At 42.5% G+C, this 21,245-nt stretch overlaps 1 protein-coding gene across 4 annotated transcripts in view; it reads left to right on the top strand.

The window, feature by feature from the left end:
- Positions 1-20,584, top strand: part of LOC122550004 (metalloreductase STEAP1-like) — a 50,046-nt gene extending 29,462 nt beyond the window's left edge. For 2 of the 4 annotated variants that reach the window (XM_043690370.1, XM_043690369.1), the window contains exons 4-5: positions 18,603-18,767; positions 19,501-20,584. In XM_043690370.1, the coding sequence (XP_043546305.1) occupies positions 18,603-18,767; positions 19,501-19,812 (477 nt within the window). In that variant the 3' untranslated portion in view covers positions 19,813-20,584. Of the gene's footprint in view, positions 1-15,723; positions 16,381-18,602 lie in introns of those variants that run through there. The other 2 variants (XM_043690371.1, XM_043690373.1) reach the window with 2 other exon arrangements.
- The last annotated feature ends 661 nt before the right edge of the window (positions 20,585-21,245 follow it).

Here is a 21,245-nt window from a genome sequence, read left to right as displayed (position 1 = left end):
CCTTGCTTCCTCCACCTTACGTAAGCTGCCTTCTTTCTTTTGACGAGAAGCTCCTCTGCTCTTGTCATCCAAGGTTCCTTTATCTTACCCCTTCTTGCCTGTCTCAGAGGAACACGTTTATGCATCACTCGCAACAACTGTTCCTTAAACAGTCTCCACATGTCTATAGTGCCCTTTCCATGGAACAATTGCTCCTAGTCCAGGCTTCCCAACTCACGTCTGATAGCATCATAGTTTCCTTTTCCCCAATTAAATGTCCTCCCATAGTGCCTGCTTCTCTCCTTCTCCATAGCTATGTAGAATGTGAGGCAGTTGTGGTCACTATCACCAAAATGCTCTCCCACCGCAAGATCAGACACCTGCCCCGGGCTCATTGCCGAGCACCAAATCCAAAATGGCCTCTCCCCTCATCGGCCTGTCAACGTACTGAGTTAGGAAACCTTCCTGAACACACCTTACAAAAACAGCTTCTTCCAAACCATCTGCTTGAAGGAGGTTCCAATCAATATTGGGAAAGTTAAAGTCACCCATTACAACAAGCTGAAAACGTGTAGCTGGAAAAGCGCAGCAGGTCAGACAGCATCCAAGGAGCAGGAGAATCGACGTTTCGAGCATGAGCCCTTCTTCAGGAATTCCTGAAGAAGGGCTCATGCCCGAAATGTCGATTCTCCTGCTCCTTGGATGCTGCCTGACCTGCGCTTTTCCAGCAACACATTTTCAGCTCTGATCTCCAGCATCTGCAGTCCTCACTTTCTCCTTTTTACCCATTACAACAACCCTACTACATTCACACTTTTCCAAAATCTGCCGACCTATGCTTTCTTCTATCTCCCTGCTGCTATTGGGGGGCCTGCAGCTGCTATTGGGGGCCTATGGGCCTCCACCCATACTGACTCAGTAGGCAGACCCTTCTCGACAATGGTAACTTCTGTAGCTGTGATACCCTGTCTGATTAGCAGTGCTACACCCCCTCCTCTTATCCCTCCCTCCCTATTCTTTTTAAATGTTCTAAACCATGGAACATCCAGCAACCATTCCTGCCCCTGAGAAACCCCACGTCTCTGTTATGGCCACAACATCATAGCACCAGGTACTGATCCATGCTCTAAGCTCATCACTATTATTCCTGATACTCCTTGCATTAAAGCAAACACACTTTAACCGATCCCTTGGTTCTTCCCCAGGAAATTCCTTCCCACTGGCTGCAATACCTCTTGTTATTGCCTCATCTCCATCAACTCTCACCACCGGTATATAGCTCAGATTCCCACCCCCTGCCCCTCATTATCCATGTCTAAATATCAAGTAAGATTATGTGCTCACATCATGGAGTAAGGCTTAATTTTACCCATGACTGCCTGATTTGGGTAAAATAGCCCTCTTTCAGGAGAAGCAATCTAAATTCTCAGTTAAATCTCAGCTTACAACTTATTTTGGATTTATTAGTGTGGCTTGCAGGAGAACGTTCAGCCAGTGATGTTCTCACGTATCTGATGTCCTTGCCTTTCTGATGTGATAGTGGTCTCGTAAGAACGGGAGTAGTTGTTTGGCTCTTCAAGCCTGCTCCACCATTCAAAACGTTCGTAGCTGAGCTGGTTGAGATATCCTTTCCACTTTCCTCTTTGTGCCCATATTCCTGACTCATATTTCTGTCGAAATCTATTGAACTCAGTGTTGGATAACTGTAAAGACCCAATCTCCACTGCCTTCAGGGGAAAAGAATTCCACACTCCAACAACACTCCGACGGAAGAAAGAATTCTCCTTAGCCATGTCTTAAAATGAAGCCCTGTTATTCTTAAACTCTGTCTCCTAGTCTTAGTCTCCCACCAACAAGAGGTAACATCCCACTGATCTCCACCCTATCCAGTCTTCTCAAGGTGTTGTATGTTTTAATAAGGTCACCTTTCACTCTTCTGAATTCCAATGGATATGGCTAGTATTTCTTCATAAGACAAGACCTTCATCACAGGAATAAGTTGAGTGACTCTTTACTGAAATGCTTCTAAACAGTTAGATATTTTTTTCAAATAAGACCAAAACAGGATACTCCAGATGTGGTGTATTCAAATCCCTGTGTGGTTATAGTAAAACTTCCCCGATTCTATGTTCAGTTCACCTTGTTAGAAACACCAATAGTCCTTTCTAATCACTTGTTATACCTGCATACAAACTTGCTGTGATTCATGCACTAGGACCCACACATTTAAATAGTTATTGTTTTTCCAAACTCCCTGCCAAATAGACAAGTTCACATTTAAATACATTGTATTCCAACTGCAAAACTTTGCCTGCTCACTTAACCATTTATGTACCTTTGCAAAAGCTCAACCTCATCTTGATAACTACTTTCCTACTTATCTTGATGTCACCATCAAATTTAATGACTACACATTTGGCTCTCTTATCCAAATTATTTGTATCCACTGTAAATAGTTGGAAACTCGATACTGATCCCTGTGGAACTCCACAAGTGACAGTTTGCCATCCTGAAAGAGACCATTTATCCATACTCTCTACTTCCTGTCAGCAAACCAATCCTTTATTCATATATTACTCCCTACGACCTGTGTCTTTTCTGGAAACCTGTGTAACAGTCTTTCATGTGGAACCTTGTTGATATCATTTGAGAAATAATTTACTTACTTTCAATTTCACAAACGTCTATTTTTTAAACCCTTCTAATGTCATTGGTATTTTGTTCATCTCACTGGTAAATAAAGAACCAAAGTAACTATTTAATATTTCTACTATTTTCCTGCCTTCATCTGAGAATTTACCTTCAATATCCTTTGTTCTCTCCCTCCTGATACTTCTGTGTGTTCATATTATTGCTTTTGCATTCAATTTCACAGCTTGTCTGTTTTCCCAATTTTTTCTTAAATTTTGACTTTCTATGTTCCATTTTGTCATCATCCTTCTTTGTTTGCTACATAGCTGATGGCTTGTTTTCTTTTCCTTCAGTTAGTATTCCATATTGGCTAATTTATTTTGTTGCCTTAGAGAAATCAATTTTTTCGGAAGCTTTTTTTTAATCTTTGCTTTAAACTTCCCCACTGCTTTTCTACCTCTGTCATTTTTTTTCAGTTCATCTTCCTTAGTTTATACTCTCATGTGTCAAAACTAAATTACTTAAATCCCATTACATTTTGTTTAAATCTGCTCCTACAGAACCCCTCCCTTTCAGAAACAGACCTTCACCCTGATCTTAAAAGAACACCCTTTGGCCTTCCAAACTGACATTTTATCTCCAATGCCAGTATGGATTTTGCAAGTTTTCAAATATCATGGACACTCTTGAGCATGATTACAGTATGGTATTGCTTAAAAAAATTGCTGCATCTACTAGCTTTTGTCAAATAAATTATTAACACACTGTTAAATCTGCTCTTTCTGCAAAGTTCCTTATGTACACTGCTGTGCCAGAATTTATTGTTTAACTTCGGGTTAATCTGTACTCAGTGTTTTTTTTCAAAGGCAGTAGATTAATTTGGAGTATTCACTTATGTGGCTCTGAAATCTATCCAGATATTGTTTTATCCCCATCTGTAAGACATTGGGCCAACCGATCTAAACAACCTGTTGGAATTCCCAGTTTGAATACATGATTAATTTTATTGTATGTTTTGTTTGAGTACAGAATGTGGGTGTTGCTGGCTGGGCCATCAGGTGAGCAGGACACTAACTTCCGAAGTGAGTGAATATTTTGTTAGCTCCACTTAACCCTGTTAGAGATCCAGATGTAAAGGACCATCTGGTAGCTGCTTTCTCAATTTCTGCTGCAGTACTGGCAGAAGCTACCTGATGTCTGAACTCAGTACAGCTCCACCTTTACCCATAATATGTCTGAAATGGCAGCCAAGGGCAGGATTCCAAAAAGGGTCCCAAGTAAACAGCAACCAAGAATGTTAAAGGCACGAAGAAGCACAAGATGAGCTGGAAGGAGAATTACAGCATCTACATCTAGATACCAGATACCAGCAACTTCTCCTCCACCCTGAATGACATCAACTTATTGGGTGGTACAGTGGCACAGTGGTTAGCACTACTGCCTTGCAGCGCCAGGGACCCGGGTTCAATTCTACCTCAGGCAACTATCTGTGTAGAGTTTGCACATTCTCCCTGTGTCTGTGTGGGTTACCTCCCACAGTCCTAAAATGTGTGGGTTAGATGGAATAGAAATGCTAAATTGCCCATGGTGCCCAGGGATTAGTATGGGAAATGTAGGATTACAGGAATAAGGTAGGGGGGTTGAGTCTATGGAGGGTTAATGTGGACTTATTGGGTCAAATGACGTGTTTCCACACTGTAGAGTTTCTATGATTCTATGAAAAAAAAAATTGCCAATGCCATCTTTGAGCACATTGCCTGCAAGATGTCCTGCCTCACCTGATGCAGCAAGTGGCAGACCATCTCCTCCTGGGACATCCAGACCACAATCTGCCTGCTACTGCCCGGGGAGCTGGCCAAGTATATCATCCCCGAGGGCACCAAGGTACTCACCAACAGACTGCAAATGAAACATCTCTCTAGGCAAACTGAAAGAGAGAGGTCATGGCTGGTGCCATCATGGCAGCGGCAGAGCCCAATGCTCAGGGGGCTTTTGCAAAAGTCCAGCGATATGTCCTCAAGCGGATTACTAGGATTGTAGAGATGCTACACAATGGGACACCATTGGAACAGGGCGTTGGTCTCTGTCAGGATGACAGCATTTTTGCTGTACCACCTGATTCACCAGTGCTTGTGTCTCAGATTGCTGCTGCAAGGTGTGCTGAGTTGATGCAGTCCCGAGCCAGGCCCTAAATGTCCATCTGCTATTCCCAGCCCCCACGCCACCCACTCCACTTCACCAGAGAAAGTCAGCAGCCTTCTATGTGCCAGACCTCAGACATAGGGATAGCACTATATAAGGCACACTAGGACAGGCACTAAACAAATGCACAATGGCATTTTGATTTGTAAATGTGGATCTTCTTTGGATAAGAATGTTAATGAGAAGATTTTTATATGGGTGGTTACTATTGTTGGATAGTAGCCAACTGTGTGAGAGGGCATGGTGGATGTGTGTGGCCTAATAATTTGCTGATGGTGGGTACAGTTGTTGTTCTCTGAGTTTAATGATGTTGTGAAGGAATCGTAGGTCACTGTAGCAACCACCAACACCAATCCCACCCCACCTGCCCCACTGTCTGACGGTCTCAGCAGCAAAACTGTTGTTTGAACTTGGTGATTGCCTCTGGGTAATATTGTTATGTGACTTTAAGTTTTATTTTCTTTCTTAAAAGTAACCCACCCAAACCTATTACTCTACATTTACCCCTGTCTAACGCACCTAAGCTACTCATCCCTGAACACTATGGACAATTTAGCATGGCCAATTCACCTAACCTGCACACTTTTGGATTGTGGGAGGAAACCCATGCAGACATGAGGAGAATGTGCAAACTCTGCACAGGCAGTCGCCTGAGGCTGGAATTGAACCCAGGTCCCTGGCACTGTGAGGCAGTAATGCTAACCACTGAGTCACCATGCCATTCAGGCTTTAAGTTTTATTGTATGCATGCCCTTTTCATCTTTGGTGAGTGGGCCTGTGGATGCATTGGTTGGTTGGGAGAGGGAAGGGTGAAGTGGGGGTGGGGGGGGAGCGGGAACTGGTCATCAGCACATTTTATAGTAGATAGTTCTTGTCAAATGTTCCCTTTCAAACTTTGGCTTCCATGTATAGTTCCTTCTAAAACTTCATGTAATTGCACACGTTTATACTACAATCAGGATTGTGCAGTGTCCGTTGCAGAGCTATGCACCCTACAGCTGACCCAGAACATTGAATTTGTTCCTGACCAGTCAGTATCTGACTCCTCTGCTATTAGAGGGCTAAAGATGGGGAAATAGACAGTGTATAGTGAATGCATTCTGGCAGGATGACAGGCATTCAACATGATTGTTTTCCCTGGAGGATGGAGGCTGAGGGATGACCTTATAGAGATTTATAAAATCATGAGGGGCATGGATAGGATAAATAGACAAAGTCTTTTACCTGGAGTGGAGGAATCCAGAACTAAAGGTTTAGGGTGAGAGGGTAAAAATATAAAAGAGACCTAAGGGGCACCTTTTTCATGCAGAAGGTGGTACGTGTATGGAATGAGCTGCCAGAGAAAGTGGTGGAGGTTGGTACAATTGTAACATTTAAAAGGCATCTGGATGGGTATATGAATAGGAAGGGTTTGGAGGGATATGGGACGGGTGCTGGCAGGTGGGACTAGATTGGGTTGGGATATCTGGTCGGCATGGACGGGTTGGACCAAAGAGTCTGTTTCCGTGCTGTACATCTCTGTGACTCTATGACTCTATGATAGACTGTATTTTCCCACATCTAGGCCAAGTGTTGGTTTTGGGGGGAATTTCATGGAGGGATTCCCTCCTTGAACCTTGGAGACTTTTCTCATACAATTCTCCACTTCTCGTCTTGTAAGGTGTGCACCCTGCCTCCTCAGTGCCGCATGGTAACCCATGCTCAGCAAAGGCTGAGTTCTTGTTGTTGCTGGTGCCAGGAACTTCCAGCATTCACACCACAGGTGCCGTATTTAAATCTAGTTGTGCACCATTTCAAATGCTGCCTGTTAGGAATTACCCTTCACAATGTATTGATGTTCATTGCCATGTCTGAGAGGTTAATTAGATTCTAACTTTGCCAGTAGAGACCTGGAGGTCCTAGCGGTAACGAAGAAGATTGATGAAGGCAGAGCGGTAGATGTTGTCTATATGGGCTTCAGCAAAACATTTGGCAAGGTTCACATGTAAACTGGTTAGTAAGGTTTGATCACATGGGATCCGGGGGAACAAGCCAATTGACGCAAAGTTGGCTTGCCGAAAGGAGATAGAGGGTGGTAGTAGAGGGTTGCCTTTCAGACTGGAGGCCTGTGACCAGTGGTGTTCCACAATGATCAATGCTGGGTCCACTGTATTTCATTGTTTATATGAATGATTTGGATGCGAATATAGGAAATATGGTTAGTAAGTTTGCAGATGACACCAAAATAAGTTTGTGTAGTAGACACTGACAAAGATTATCTCAGAGTACAACATTACCTTGGTCAGATGGGTCCATGGGCTGAGGAGTGGCAGATAGAGTTTAATTTAGATAAATGTGAGGTGATACACATTGGCAAGGCAAATCAGGGCAGGTCTTATACAGTTAATGAAAGGGCCCTAGGGAGTTTGCCAAACAAAGAGAAACAAAGGTCCATGTGCATAGTTCTTTTATAGTGGAGTCGCAGGTAGACAGAGTGGTGAAGAAGGTGTTTGGTACACTTGCCTTCATTGGTCAGTGCATTGAGTATAGGAATTGGGATGACATGTTGTGGCTGTACAGGACATTGGTGAGGCTAATTTTAGAATACTGTGTTAAAATCTGGTTACCCTTCTACAGGAAAGATGTTGTTAAACTTGAGAGGATGCAGAAAAGGTTTACAAGGATGTTGCTGGGAGTAGAGGGTTGCATTATAGGGAGAGGCTGAATAGGCTGGGACTTTTTTTCCCTGGAGCATTGGAAGCTGAGAGGTGACCTTAAAGAGATTTACAAAGTCATGAGGGACATGCATAAAGTGAATAGCCAAGGTCTTTTTCCGAAGGTTGGTGGAGTCCAAAACTAGAAGGCACAGGTTTAAGGTGAGAAAGGTGAGATTTAAAAATGATCTGAAGGGTAACATGTTCACACAGAGGGTGATATGAAACAAGCTGCCTGAGGAAGTGGTGGAGGTATCTCAATGGGTACATGAATAGGAAGGGTTTTGAGGGATATGGGAAAAGAGTTGTGAACTGTGAAGGGGACATTGCAGAACTCCAGAAGCACATAGAAAGATTAATGGAGTTGGCAGAGGGGAGATAGTTGTAATTCGCTGCAGAGAAATGTAAGATAATGCATCTTGATAGGAAAAACATTAAAAAACAATACAAAATAGGGGGTGAAGCAGCAGAGAAACCCGGTATATATCTGCACAGATCATTCAGTGTGGCAGGACAATTAGAAAGAACAGCAACTAAATCATCCAACATCCTTGGTTTATTAATAGGGCTATAGAATACAAGTGTAAGAAGGTGATGTTGAACTTGTATAATAGTTATTGGACCTCAGCTGGAGTATTGTGTACAGTTCTGAACATCACATTATGGAAAGGATCTGAACACACTGGAGAGATTGCAGAAAATGTTTACAAGAATGCTTCTAGGAATGAGGAATTTCAATTATGAGGATAGATTGGAGAAGTTGGGACTATTCTCCTTGGAGAGAAGAAGGCTAAGAGGAGATCTGATAGAGGTTTTCAAAATCATAAGCAGGCTGGAGAGACACAAGGATCATTGCCTGGGTCTTCTACTTTTTCTCATTTACATAAATGATTTGGATGCAAGCATAAGAGGTACAGTTAGTAAATTTGCAGATGATACCAAAATTGAAGGTGTAGGGGACAGACTCAGATTACAACAGGATCTTGACTAGATGGGCCACTGGGCTGAGAAGTGGCAAATGGAGTTTAATTCAGATAAATGCGAGGTGCTGCATTTTGGGAAAGCAATTCTTAGCAGGACTTATACACTTCATGGTAAGGTCCTAGGGAGTGTTGCTGAACAAAAAGACCTTGGAGTGCAGGTTCATAGCTCCTTGAAAGTGGAGGCGCAGGTAGATAGGATAGTGAAAAAGGTGTTTGGTATGCTTTCCTTTAATGGTTAGAGTTATTGAGTACAGGTGTTGCAGCTGTACAGGACATTGGTTAGGCCACTGTTGGGATATTGCATGCAGTTCTGGTCTCCTTCCTATTGAAAAGATGTTGTGAAACTTGAAAGGGTTCAGAAAAGATTTCCAAGGATGTTGCCAGGGTTGGAGGATTTGAGCTAAAGGGAGGGGCTGAACAGGCTGGGGCTGTTTTCCCTGGAGCGTCGGAGGCTGAGGGGTGACCTTACAGAGGTTCACAAAATTTTGAGGGGCATGGATAGGGTAAATAGGCAAAGTCTTTCCCCTGGGATGGGGGAGTCCAGAACTAGAGGGCATAGATTAGATTACTTAGTGGAAACAGGCCCTTCGGCCCAACAAGTCCACACCGCCCCGCCGAAGCGCAACCCACCCATACCCCTACATTTACCCCTTACCTAACACTATGGGCAATTTTAGATTTAGATTAGATTTAGATTTAGATTAGATTACAGTGTGGAAACAGGCCCTTCGGCCCAACAAGTCCACACCAACCCGCCGAAGCGAAACCCACCCATACCCCTACCCCTACATTTACCCCTTACCTAACACTACAGGCAATTTAGTATGGCCAATTCACCTGACCCTGCACATCTTTGGATGGTGGGAGGAAACCGGAGCAGACACGGGGAGAACGTGCAAACTCCACACAGTCAGTCGCCTGAGGCGGGAATTGAACCCGGGTCTCTGGCGCTGTGAGGCAGCAGTGCTAACCACTGTGCCACCGTGCCGCCCACCCTAGGTTTAGGGTGAGAGGGGAAAGATATAAAAGAGACCTGAGAAGCAACTTTTTCACATGGAGGGCGATACGTGTATGGAATGAGCTGCCAGAGGATGTGGTGGAGGCTGGTTGAATTGAAACATTTAAAAGGCATTTGGATGGGTATATGAATAGGAAGGGTTTGGAGGGATATGGGCCGGGTGCTGGCTGGTGGGACTAGAATTAGTTGGGATATCTGGTCGGAATGGACAAGTTGGACCATAGGGTCTGTTTCCATGCTGTACATCTCTATGACTCTAATAGATAGGAAATATTTGTTAAAGTGAAGTACAAAAGAAGGAAGAATGTAGTAGGGAACAACTTTTTTCACTCCGCAAGTAGTTAGAGTATGAAATGCACTGCCTAGAAGTGTGGTGGAGACAGTTTCAATTGAGCATCCAAGAGGGCATGGGATGACTATTTTGATAAAAATAATGCAGGGAAAGAGTAGGAAATTGTTACTTGGTAATGATGCTCATTTAATGACCTGGAATAGGTATGATGGGCCAAATGGCTTCCTTCTACATCGTAACAATTCTGTGATTGTCTCAACAGCAGCTTCTCCGTATCAACGTTTTGTTCTCACAGCCTCCATACCTCACATAGCAGTTTCTGGGTTCCCTCTGATTTTTAAGCACTAGCTCTCAAAAAGAAATCTCCAAAGACACAGCACATAACTTCCACAAACTCAGCATAAGCACTTAACCCATTTCCTCTGCAAGTGATTGCCTGGTCCTTTCTAAAAAGTACAAATACCATTGATGGTTTGTGTTGTCCTGAATGGGTCTTGCATTTAAGTTAATCGACTGGAACACATGGAAGATTTGCTAGTGGTGGTTAATAGATGAAAAATACCTCAGGCGATTTATTGATGGGAAAAAATATTCAGTTATATAGATACATTAAAAAAGTAAAAGATGCTAGTGCTAAATCCTTCTTGCAGCAGAAACTGCATCACAAAGAAAATTTGTCCTGTGTTTAAGAAAATATAATGTCAAATCAACTGGTATGACAGTGGGACACCTCAACTGCACCAATTCAGAGGTTTCTGGTGCACACAGGTCCCTAGTTACAATCGACAGTGCCCATATTCCTTGCCACTGGTATTTGACTCCTTTTCAAACAATTGGACCCTGGAATTCAACATTCATGGAACACTTTAACCACCTCCTGATCTGAACATTGGAAGATATATGCATCTTACTGAAGAATGAGATCAGTAAGCCTGCTAAACACAAAAAAAAATACATCAGGCTTAAGCAGTTCTCAGTACAAATAATTTCTCACTCATACAGGATGGTCAAGGACCAGAAGAGTGGATTATTGCCCATTATTGTGACCAGAGGAAATTTAAACTAAAAATAACAACATATGTTTAGATAAATTAAAATTCCCTTTTGAATGAAAAATCTGAAAAGAGAATCAGTAATGTAAAAGTCAAAGAGGTCTACCCCAGTGCAGAAAAATGCCCTTTGACTCACTGAGTCTGCATTGGTGAAAAACAACAACTAACTAATCCCCATTTTCTAATCCCATTTTCCAGCATTTGGCCTCGACATCACAAGTGTACACCTGAATACTTCCTAATTGTTATGAAGGTTTCTACCTCTACCACCTCTCCAGGCACTAACTTCCAGGTTCCCATGACCTTCTGGTTTAAAAATATTTTTCCTCACATCCCCTCTAAATCTCCTGCCCACTAATTTAAATTTATGCCCCGGTCATTGATCCTTCCCAGCAAAGCGAGAAGTTGCTTCCTATATGCCCCTCATCATTTTATACATTTCGATCATGTCCCTCCTCAGACTCCTCTGCTCTAAGGAAAACAATCCCATTCTATCCAATCTCTTCTCATAACTAAAACTTGCCAACACAGGCAACATCTCTTTGGCATCTTCTTCAGTGCAAACACTTCACTCATATAAATGTGATTTCAAAGTAAACACAATACTCTAGCAGTGACTGATCCAACATTTTATATAGTTCCAGTTTCACCTCCCTGCTCTTAGACTCTTTGCCTCAGTTAATAAAAGCAAGTATCCCATACGCCTTCACAACCACTTTATCTTCCTGAACAAACTACCTTAAGGGACCAGTGGACATGAACACTAAGGTCCCTCTGATCCTTTGTGCTTCTCAGGGTCCTACTGTTCATCATGTATTCATGAGTGCTGATTTGCAAGCAGAGAACAGTATCAAAAAATACAAGTCATGGTCAATGTGGTCTGTTGTTTTGATTAGTTTTTGTTCACAAGGAAATATAGATGGGCTTTCAGTTTTTTTTGGTGCTTTGTGTTTCTGATTTTTTTTGCAATTCTTGCAGGGACATGACACCAAGGGGTGATGCAAAAGTGTGGGGGAGGTTGTTTGTGACGTGGGTTTAGGCAATGGTACGGATTTGCAACTCTCTGTAGTAAGGAAATGGCAAGATGGAGTGCCTAGTCCATTGGCGGCATTTTTGGACATTTCAATCAGGCTCTTGATGAACTTTAGGAGAATCTTGGGAATTTTAGTAAAGTGAAAGGAGTGACTTTCATTCATATAATACCATACATGACTACAGGAGGTCTCAAAACACTTTGCAGCCAATGGAATACTTCTAAAGTTTAGTTACTGCTGTCATGAAGGAAATGGGCCCTAATCTATGAAAAATTGAACATATATTTAACGAATGATTGAAAGAATCCCTGGAGAATCTGTTTATACTGGTAGGATAGACATTTATTTTTAAAATATTTTTATTGAGAAAAAGATTTAGATTTTTTTACAGTTATAAAATAACTACAAAATAGTATAGTAATCTTATAATATAACAATAGCAGTAAACAAACAACTACTCTACTCCACAAACAGTTTAAAAGCAAAGAGAAAGAATAAAGAAAATAAAACCCTACCCATACTACAATCAATAAATAAACACAAAAAAACTAAATTAAATCTAATTGAACAAAGGCAAATTAAACTAAGTTACAACACTCAGCACAACCCCACCAAAGCTCCCCATTACCGGGAGCATCACTTGGCATACCCATATATGTTCGGGAATTTTCCTCTCAGGGCTCCTGGCCTGCCAGACACAGCCCTCACGGCTACACAAAAGTTCTGACCAATATCACTGACAAGTCTGCACCTATATAGTTCAAAAAGGGCCGCCACATCTTATAAAAGAATTCAATTTTTTGGAGCACCATACTTGCAAGGAAGTCCAGGGAATTGTGCTCCATAACTAACCTACGCCACCCCGAAATTCCTGGGGTATTTTCCGACACCCAGCTCATCAGAATGTTCTTCCTCGCACAATATGAAAGAATATTAAACAGTTTCTTCCCATGCGTGTCCAAAGAGCGGAGATTCAGCAAGCCCAAGAGGGGGAACAGCAGGTCTACCTTGACGTTGGTTCCCAAGACCCCTTCCAAGACACTAGCTATAGTGCCCCAATACCTGTGAAGCTTGTGGCATGACTACAAGCAATGAGTCAGAGTACCAATATCTGTTTTACATTTGAGACACATTGGAGACGCTCCTGTCTTAAAATTTGCAAGCCACTCCGATGCCAGATAAGCCCTGTGGAGTACCTTCAGTGACATACCCTGCATCCTATTGCAAATCAAAATCTTTGTTTCGTTCTCCCAAATATCCTCCCATGCCTCTGACGAGATCTCCACCCCCAATTCCTGAGTCCAGATGCCGCACAGCAACTCCATGTCCTTCGAGACACTCCTAATAAATGATAGATGGTGCTGACTGAAAGAGTACCTGTGGACCGGAGTACTCTCCTCTCCACACAGACGTATAGGGACGAACCATTAATGTAGTCTTTTTCTGTATAAAGTCCCTAATCTGAAAATAACAAAAGAGGTCTCTCCTAGATAGTTCGTATTTCTGGCTCAACTGCTCGAAAGATATCATGACCTCCCCGTCAAATAAGTTTCCCAAACAGAAAACGTCTCTGGACTCCCAAAGCTTAAAGCCAGAATTCATCGATCCAGGCCAGAATCCTGGTATTCCTGCTATGGGAGAAAAAAGGGAAGTTTTTTTGTAAATTGCCCTCAGTTTGTCGCATCGTTCTCCATGCTTTAACTGTATTAAGGACAATCTGCCTGGGAAGCCTAGATGTCCAACCAGATTCACCGCGGGTCCTGGCAAGCCCAATCAGCCACATAGGATAATAAGGAACTTCATTGATATTTCTTAAAATCTGGAAGGTCCACACCTCCTACCAGCTGTGGAAGCTGCAATTTGGCAAGCTTAATAAGAGGCCGCCTGTGATGCCAGATAAAAGAACTGAGCCAACTGTTAAGCCTCCGTAGCGCCTGCCTGGGCAGCATCAAAGGGAGCATTTGCATGGGATATAATAAACAAGAAAGAACATTCATTTTCACCAGAGCTATTCTCCCCAACCAGGATATCGGAAGATCCCCCCCCCCCTAGTGCTGAAGGTCCTACCTCATCTTCTCTAGCAACTGCACAAAAGTAGCTTTATATAATTGATCAAAGGCAGGGGTGATAAAAATGCCCAAGTACAGGAGGCCTCCCTGTGACCATCTGAAAGGGTATTGGATTGCACCCCCAACTTTGGGTACTCTAACAAGACGGAGCCTCCCCCACCTACCCACCCATGTCTGGTCCTCCTTTACAATGGAGGGCAAGATCTTCTCCAACCTTGATGCCAGCATTTTCAACAAAATTTTAAAATCTACATTTAATAATGATATGGCCCTGTACAAAGTACAATCCTCTGGGGCTTTCCCTCTCTTGATATTTAGGGAGATATTTGCTTCTCTCAGAAAGGAACGGAGGCAGTCCTGACTGTAAATATAATTGTACATATCCAACATTGGCCCAGCCAGCATGTTTATAGACTCTTTATAAAACTCGCTCTGAAATCCATCTGGTCCGGACGCTTTACCACTCTGGAGATGCCTCACCACCTCCCGTATCTCTTGGATTGTCAGAGGGGCAGTCAAAAGAGACGCCTCTCTGAAGTTACACCTGGGAGGTCCAAGGTCTTAATAAAGGACTCCACGTTTGCCAATCTGTCCTCACAGCTCTCCGACTGGTACAACTCAGAGTGAAGTTTCCTGAATGCCATGTTAATATTTTTGGAATCGCAAGTGAGAGTACCAACATATTCTCCGATGGGTGTGATAGATTGGGCATCACTTTTTTCTTTCAGGCCAGATACGTCAGTTTTTCACCATACTCGAATAACCTCTGTTTCACAAAGGAGATCTCCCTCTGGAGAGCGCAGCATTCAGAGCAGCCCTGAGGGCTGTAATCTGCTGCAACTTGGTCACAGACGGTCTGTAAAAGTATGCTTTCTCAGTTGCACTCAGCCAGGCCTCAAGCATACACTGCTGCTCTCCCCTCTGCCGCCCCTGGGTCGCCAAGTGAGAAATAATCAAATATCTTGCATAAATCTTGGCGGTCTCCCAGAGCACCAATGGGTTACTGGCCATACCTGAATTTTTTAAAAATTTAAATTTTTGCGAAAAAGACTCTGTAAACTTGCTATCCTTCAGGAGGAAAGGATTATACACCAATCCCACTAGCCTGTCCCATTACCTCCAGCATTAACCTCCATGTACACTACTGCATGGTCAGAAATGGTGATGTTCCCAATTCTACAGGACAGCACCAAATTCAAAAAGGCCAATGGAGCAAAAAAAATGTCAATCCTGGTGTAGCACTTGTGTAAGTGAGAGAAAAAGGTGAAGTCCCTAACCTCAGGGTGAAGACATCTCCACACATCCAACAACTCCAGCTAGCCACTCCGGTCCACCAGTTGCCTGGATTGCAGGGATAAGCCCATGAGACCCCTGGACATCCTGTCTACCTCGAGGTTCATAAGACGGTTAAAGTCTCCCCCTGTAATCGTATGACACACTCCAAAGGTCATAAACCTGGAAAGTGCATCCATTAAAAATTTGAGGGGGTGTGCCAGGGACAACATACATTCAAAATCCCATACTCCTTTCCATAAGGATCATAAACCACCCATATTCATCCTTAATTTAGTCTAACAGCTGAAATGGGAGATTCTTCTGGATGAATATAGCAACTCCTCTGCTTTTAGAATTAAAGGATGAGAAAATCACCCAGCCGAACCTTCCCTGCTGTAACCTTAAGTGCTCCTTACCGGTTAGATGTTTCTTGTAGTAAGGCTTGAAAGTGTCTTCTTTCTCTTAATCAGTGAATGATTCCCCTTAATACTCCAGGTGCACCATTTAAATGAACTATTAGCCATGGCCGTCCGAGACAGTCCGTGACCCCCGGGAGGAAGAGCCCTGCTCATAACGCGCCGAGTGAAAACAGTAAACAGTTCGTTTCAACTTGAGAATACAACTACAAAACCTACCAGATCAAAACTTCTAACAACTACTTCTACAATGAACCAACATATAAAACAAATAAGAGGAGACTTTTGCCTTTGCCCACAGGGAGTACTGACACAACCCACTAACGCCTCCATGTTTCCTTCTAGCTGAAGCCACGCCCTAAATCCAGGCAAAACAAAGTTAAAAAAAATTACATGCATCTTATAACAAAATTAAAAGTGAGCATTCAGCCCGTCCCATCTATACTTTGACCCTAAGCAATCCTGGTAACCACCTCCCCCAATCCCCCCGCCCCATCCCATACCAAGAGAGGGAAAAGAAAATAGAATGATAGAAAAACAAAGGATAATGGGAGGGGAGAAAGAAGGGAGAAGAGGGAAAAAAGAAAAAGGGGACCCCTACATAGTAAAAGGACAAAACCAGGTAAACCAGGCAAACCACAGAAAAAACAAAGTGAACACTATTGTCTATATTATTTGAGCCAGTCTATTTTAAGGTGCCCAGGAAGTCCTTTGCCTTTTCTGATGAGTCAAAATTAAACACGGGCCCTCCGTTGCTGAATCGATCTTCTCTCGGAGTTTCACGAGCTCCAAGACCAGGCTCTGCCAGTCTATTTTAAGGTGCCCAGGAAGTCCTTTGCCTTTTCTGATGAGTCAAAATTAAACACGGGCCCTCCGTTGCTGAAATGTAATATTGCCGGATATCTTACAGAATACTGAATATTCAAGTCCCTCAGCCTCCTCTTTCCCTCATCAAAGGCCTTCCTCTTGCGGATCACAACGGCAGAAAAGTCTTGGAAGAACATAATTCTTGATCCCTTTTATATCAGGGCTTGTGGATTCTTCCCCAGTGCTCTGGAAGCTTCCAACAGCATTTGCTTGTCTCTATAGTGGTGGAGTCAAACTAGGACCGGGTGGGGGTGCTGGTCCGATCTGGGCCTGAGCACTGTGACCCGGTGGGCCCACTCGACCCATACCTGGCCTGCACCACGTTCCAGCCCCAAAATCTGCAGGAGCCATTGCTCCAAAAAACTGACTAGCTGGCCTTCTTCCTCCCATTCCGGCAGACCGATCAGGTGGATGTTCTTCCGATGGCCTCAATTTTTGAAGTCGTCGACCTGCTCCACTAAGGTCCAGGACCTGGACCCTACCTGCCGAGGATTCTGCCATGGATTTGGAAGCTGCAGTCCGCTGCTCCACCTCCACGCACACTGCCCGTGCCGCTGGATCTCCTGGTCATGCTTCTGCAGCATGGCCAAGATCAGTTCCATCCTGACCCGGGTCTCCTCCATTGCTGAATCGATCTTCTCTCGGAGTTTCACGAGCTCCAAGACCAGGCTCAGCTCCACAGGTAAGTCCCCTGGGGCATTCGCGGAAGCCGCGATGCGGTTCCAGGCGTGTCCATTGTTGCAGGGAAGTGCTCTGCTTGTTGTCCTTTTCCTTGGTCATCTTCCTTAATCAGCAAAACTGACACACAGCAATCCTGGGGATCTAAAGCTGCTGATTTTTGCCATAGTAATTAAGAAAGGGAGAGTAAATACACCACTTTGCCTGGGTTATGGTGCAGAGGTCAGCAGGGCAGACCTACTGGATTGCCGCTACCTTGGATCTCCAGAACAAACATTTTAAAAATATCTACAGCAATGTTACAAATAATTAAATGTTGACAGTCTGAGTAGACAAGTCAGAGAAACAATCAACATAGGTGTTTCAAGTGCTTATATTTTCACTGATGAAAAGGTACAAAAAATGTTAGGAGATGTATTTTCCATCGGAGATTTAAGAACCTAAATCCTAGACCATGTCCAAAATCTGACCATTTGCTGCTATTTCAGCATCAAATGCTGGCAAATGGGTTAGAGTTATGAAAAGCGATTGGATAGACTGAGATTGTTTAGGATATCTGGTCGGCATGCACAAGTTGGACTGAAGGGTCTCTTTCCATGCTGTATAATTCTACAACTATGACTATCTCTGGATTGGGCCAGAGACAAGCTCAACACCCAACTAGCAGTGCTGATGTCGCCTGGAGACAGACAGCGATTCCCAAAATCGGATGGAGCAGGCAAGAAAGCAGAATGCCAACAGCTTCAAACAAGTGCCCAAATGCTCAGGTACTAGAGCCATGTGGTACTACCACTTATATTATTCTAGTTTGATATTTTATTCAACCCTCAGTACCCTCCCAAGACTTCAAGTCAGCAGCAGCAATAAATAATGACTTAATGTTGTGCTGCTGGCAGCTGTAACAAGCCCCAGATTGTTCACTTTTGTCATTCTCACTTTTAATAGATCGCTCTGCTCTTCTCCAGCGCAAGATCACCAGTGATGTGAACTGCAAGTTAATTGTAGGGAGTAGTTTGTCAGCTCCCAACCATATCCCCCACCTCACACATACACTTTCTGGTAAACAAGTGATCCAAATAACTGCTGCACACCTACAAACCTATTATAATAATCACAAAAATTCTAAAAGGAAAACTATTCACATTGAAAAGCTGCCTGTTGAAATTATCTAATTTGAGAAGCAGTTGAGGTATATGGAATTTGTGGAACAATACACAAAATTCACATTTAGTTTGCTTTTAAGGCAGCTTCATGTTTTTCTCCCCACTCCCCTAGACATGATGTATATTTTGTTAAATAAAGTTTTTGGTATTTGGCCTTTTCTTAACACTCAAACATTTACTTCAACTACGACATATTAAAGATTTTTTGTCATAAATAAGGAATTATTCCATTTGTATATTGATGCAACAGGTGAAACAAAACCAAGAAGATGCTTGGATTGAAGACGATGTTTGGAGAATGGAAATTTATGTTTCTCTAGGAATTTTGGGTCTTGCAATTCTTGCTATATTGACTGTGACTTCAGTTCCTTCGGTCAGCAATTCACTAAATTGGAGAGAATTCCAGTGTATACAGGTACCTTTATAACTCATGCAAAATGACTTAGGTCAAACCATTCATGTGTAGCACCACAGGAATAAAGTGAGGGGTATGGGTTGGATTGTGTATCATTATGCTGAATTTCCAATTACAAGTGTTAATGCCAGAGAGTTAGGGGCTCCTACAATCCTCCCCAATTGCAGTATAGAGGAGATTCATCAGAAATTTTGGCCCAGATTTTCCACTATCCATTCAATCATCATGCTAGTGCAGATAGAAATTGTGTGCTTGAAGACCTCCCATAGTAGCACACTCTGAAGGAACGGCCCAGGAATTTGAATTTTCCACTGGGCAAATCCATTATCCAGAAACTCTCCAAAAGTCCCCATTTAAATCAGAAAGTTCAATAAAATAGTTACTCAGGAAAGTCAGTAAGAAAACAGGTTGAATCGTGGCATACGGAAAGTTTTTATTTAACCATCCCTATTTAACCTCTATTGTTACAACCACTGATAAATTTGCATTGTGTGCAAATGTTTGAGCACCTTTATGTGTTTGCTGATGCAAAATAATGTAATACATAAAAACAAATTCAGATTGGAATTGCAGAAGATTAGTTTCTTTTCCTATTAGTATTCATTTTGGAGGACTGCTTACTTTGTATGTATCCTAGTGTGACAAATTGATGGAAGTTGTTTATGATACTCAAAAAGTTTTTTTTATTCTTTTAAGAGCACATTAATTATTTTGTACTTTGTCTGTGTTTCAGTCAAAGATGGGATATTGTGCATTATTCCTATGCACTCTTCATGCTCTGGTATATGCCTGGAGAAAGTGGGTAGAGCTCAAGTATTTCGTCTGGTATACACCTCCAACATTTATCATTGCAGTTTTTTTACCTACTTTAGTTTTGCTTTGCAAAACAGTATTTCTGTTCCCATGTCTTGCAAGAAGATTAGGTAGAATTCGACGAGGATGGGAATGGAAGTCAAGGTATAAAAAGGAATCTAAATGTAATATTGATGTCATGGAAGATCAGGCTACTGCTGAAAGATTAACCAGAATGGCAGAAGATTCTTAATAACCTCAGTGCAAAAGAACAATTCTTGCAGTTGGCTGTTATGATACATGCACAGCACATGTTTGTCTTTGTGGACAGTAAAGAAGGGCCCACATTCTGAACTGCTTTCTTCTTGTTAAATATTTCCTAATGCATCATTTAAATGTAGAAAGCTTTGTTCTGCTATGATGAGAGAACAATACTACAAAAGAAAACTTGTCTTCCTTTCCTTTCAAAATTTGAGATAACTAATTATTTTAAAATATTCAGTCAGCATGCATGCTGATCATTGACATATTGAAAATTTTACTGTTTCCTTTATGTATCCAAATAAGAGTTAATCTGTTTTACTAGCCAATATTGAAGCTTGACTTGTGATTGATCATGAAACAGAATAATTCCCAGTAAAAAGACCAGAAAATAAATGATTTCTTTTGGAGGTTTTAGTTATTTCACATATGGTCCCATACCAGCATTAGATATTTTGAGGGCTTAGAATGATCTGCTCTTTCTATCAAAGTGACCATGTTGAGACATAGTGATCATATTTTAACATTTTCTTGTTCTAAACTGTCTGACAAAAAGATTATTTTGAACATTGTGCTCCATATTTGTTTTCTTTTCTGACAATATGCGGTATTCCAGTTCACTTGTATTTTATAATTGTACAGCATCAAAGGGAATGTTGTGCAACTGGCAACTCAGCTGGTGTGGCAGCATCTATGGTGAGAAAGCAGAGCTAATGTGTCCCTCACATCCATCTGGAAGGACAAGTGATGAAGAATCACCTGACTTGAAACATTAACTGTGCTTTCTCCCCATAGATGCTGCCAGACCTGCTGAGTTTCACCAGCAATTTCTGTTTTTGTACACAGACTGCTTAAATATTGCTCTCCTCATATCTGTACCCTAAGTGGACCTAAATGTGGAGTTCCAACTTGGTGGGTGTTGTTGATGTAATAGCTATTTTTAAAGTTGTCCTTTAATTTATTGACTGAATTGATAATGGCAAGAGATATAAACACTTCCCCAAATAATACCGCACTTGACTATGGATCAGAAGATTCTAAATTTTACTCATGACAGGCTTGAATATTTAAGGGTGGCACGGTGACTCAGTGGTTAGCACTGCTGCCTCAAGTGCCAGGGACCCAGGTTCAATTCCTCCCTCAGGTAACCGTCTCTGTGGAGTTTGTACATTTCTCTGTGTGTCTGCGTGGATTTCCTCTGGGTGTTCCAGTTTCCTCCCAACGTCCAAAGATGAGTAGGTTGGGTGCATTGGCCATGTTATATTGCCCATGGTGTTCCGGGGATGGGTGGATTAACCATGAGAGAAGCAGAGGCAGGTCTGGGTGGGCTCCTCTTTGGAGGGTAGATCTGGGCTCGATGAGCTGATGGCCTGCTTCTACATTAGGGATTTTATGAAAACAATAAAAACGTTTTAAGGCTGTAAC

The sequence above is a fragment of the Chiloscyllium plagiosum genome, chromosome 5 (assembly GCF_004010195.1).
Source record: "Chiloscyllium plagiosum isolate BGI_BamShark_2017 chromosome 5, ASM401019v2, whole genome shotgun sequence".
In the NCBI taxonomy this organism is placed as follows: domain Eukaryota; kingdom Metazoa; phylum Chordata; class Chondrichthyes; order Orectolobiformes; family Hemiscylliidae; genus Chiloscyllium; species Chiloscyllium plagiosum.
Note: the sequence above shows the minus strand (reverse complement) of the source record. Positions and strands in the feature narration are given on the sequence as shown.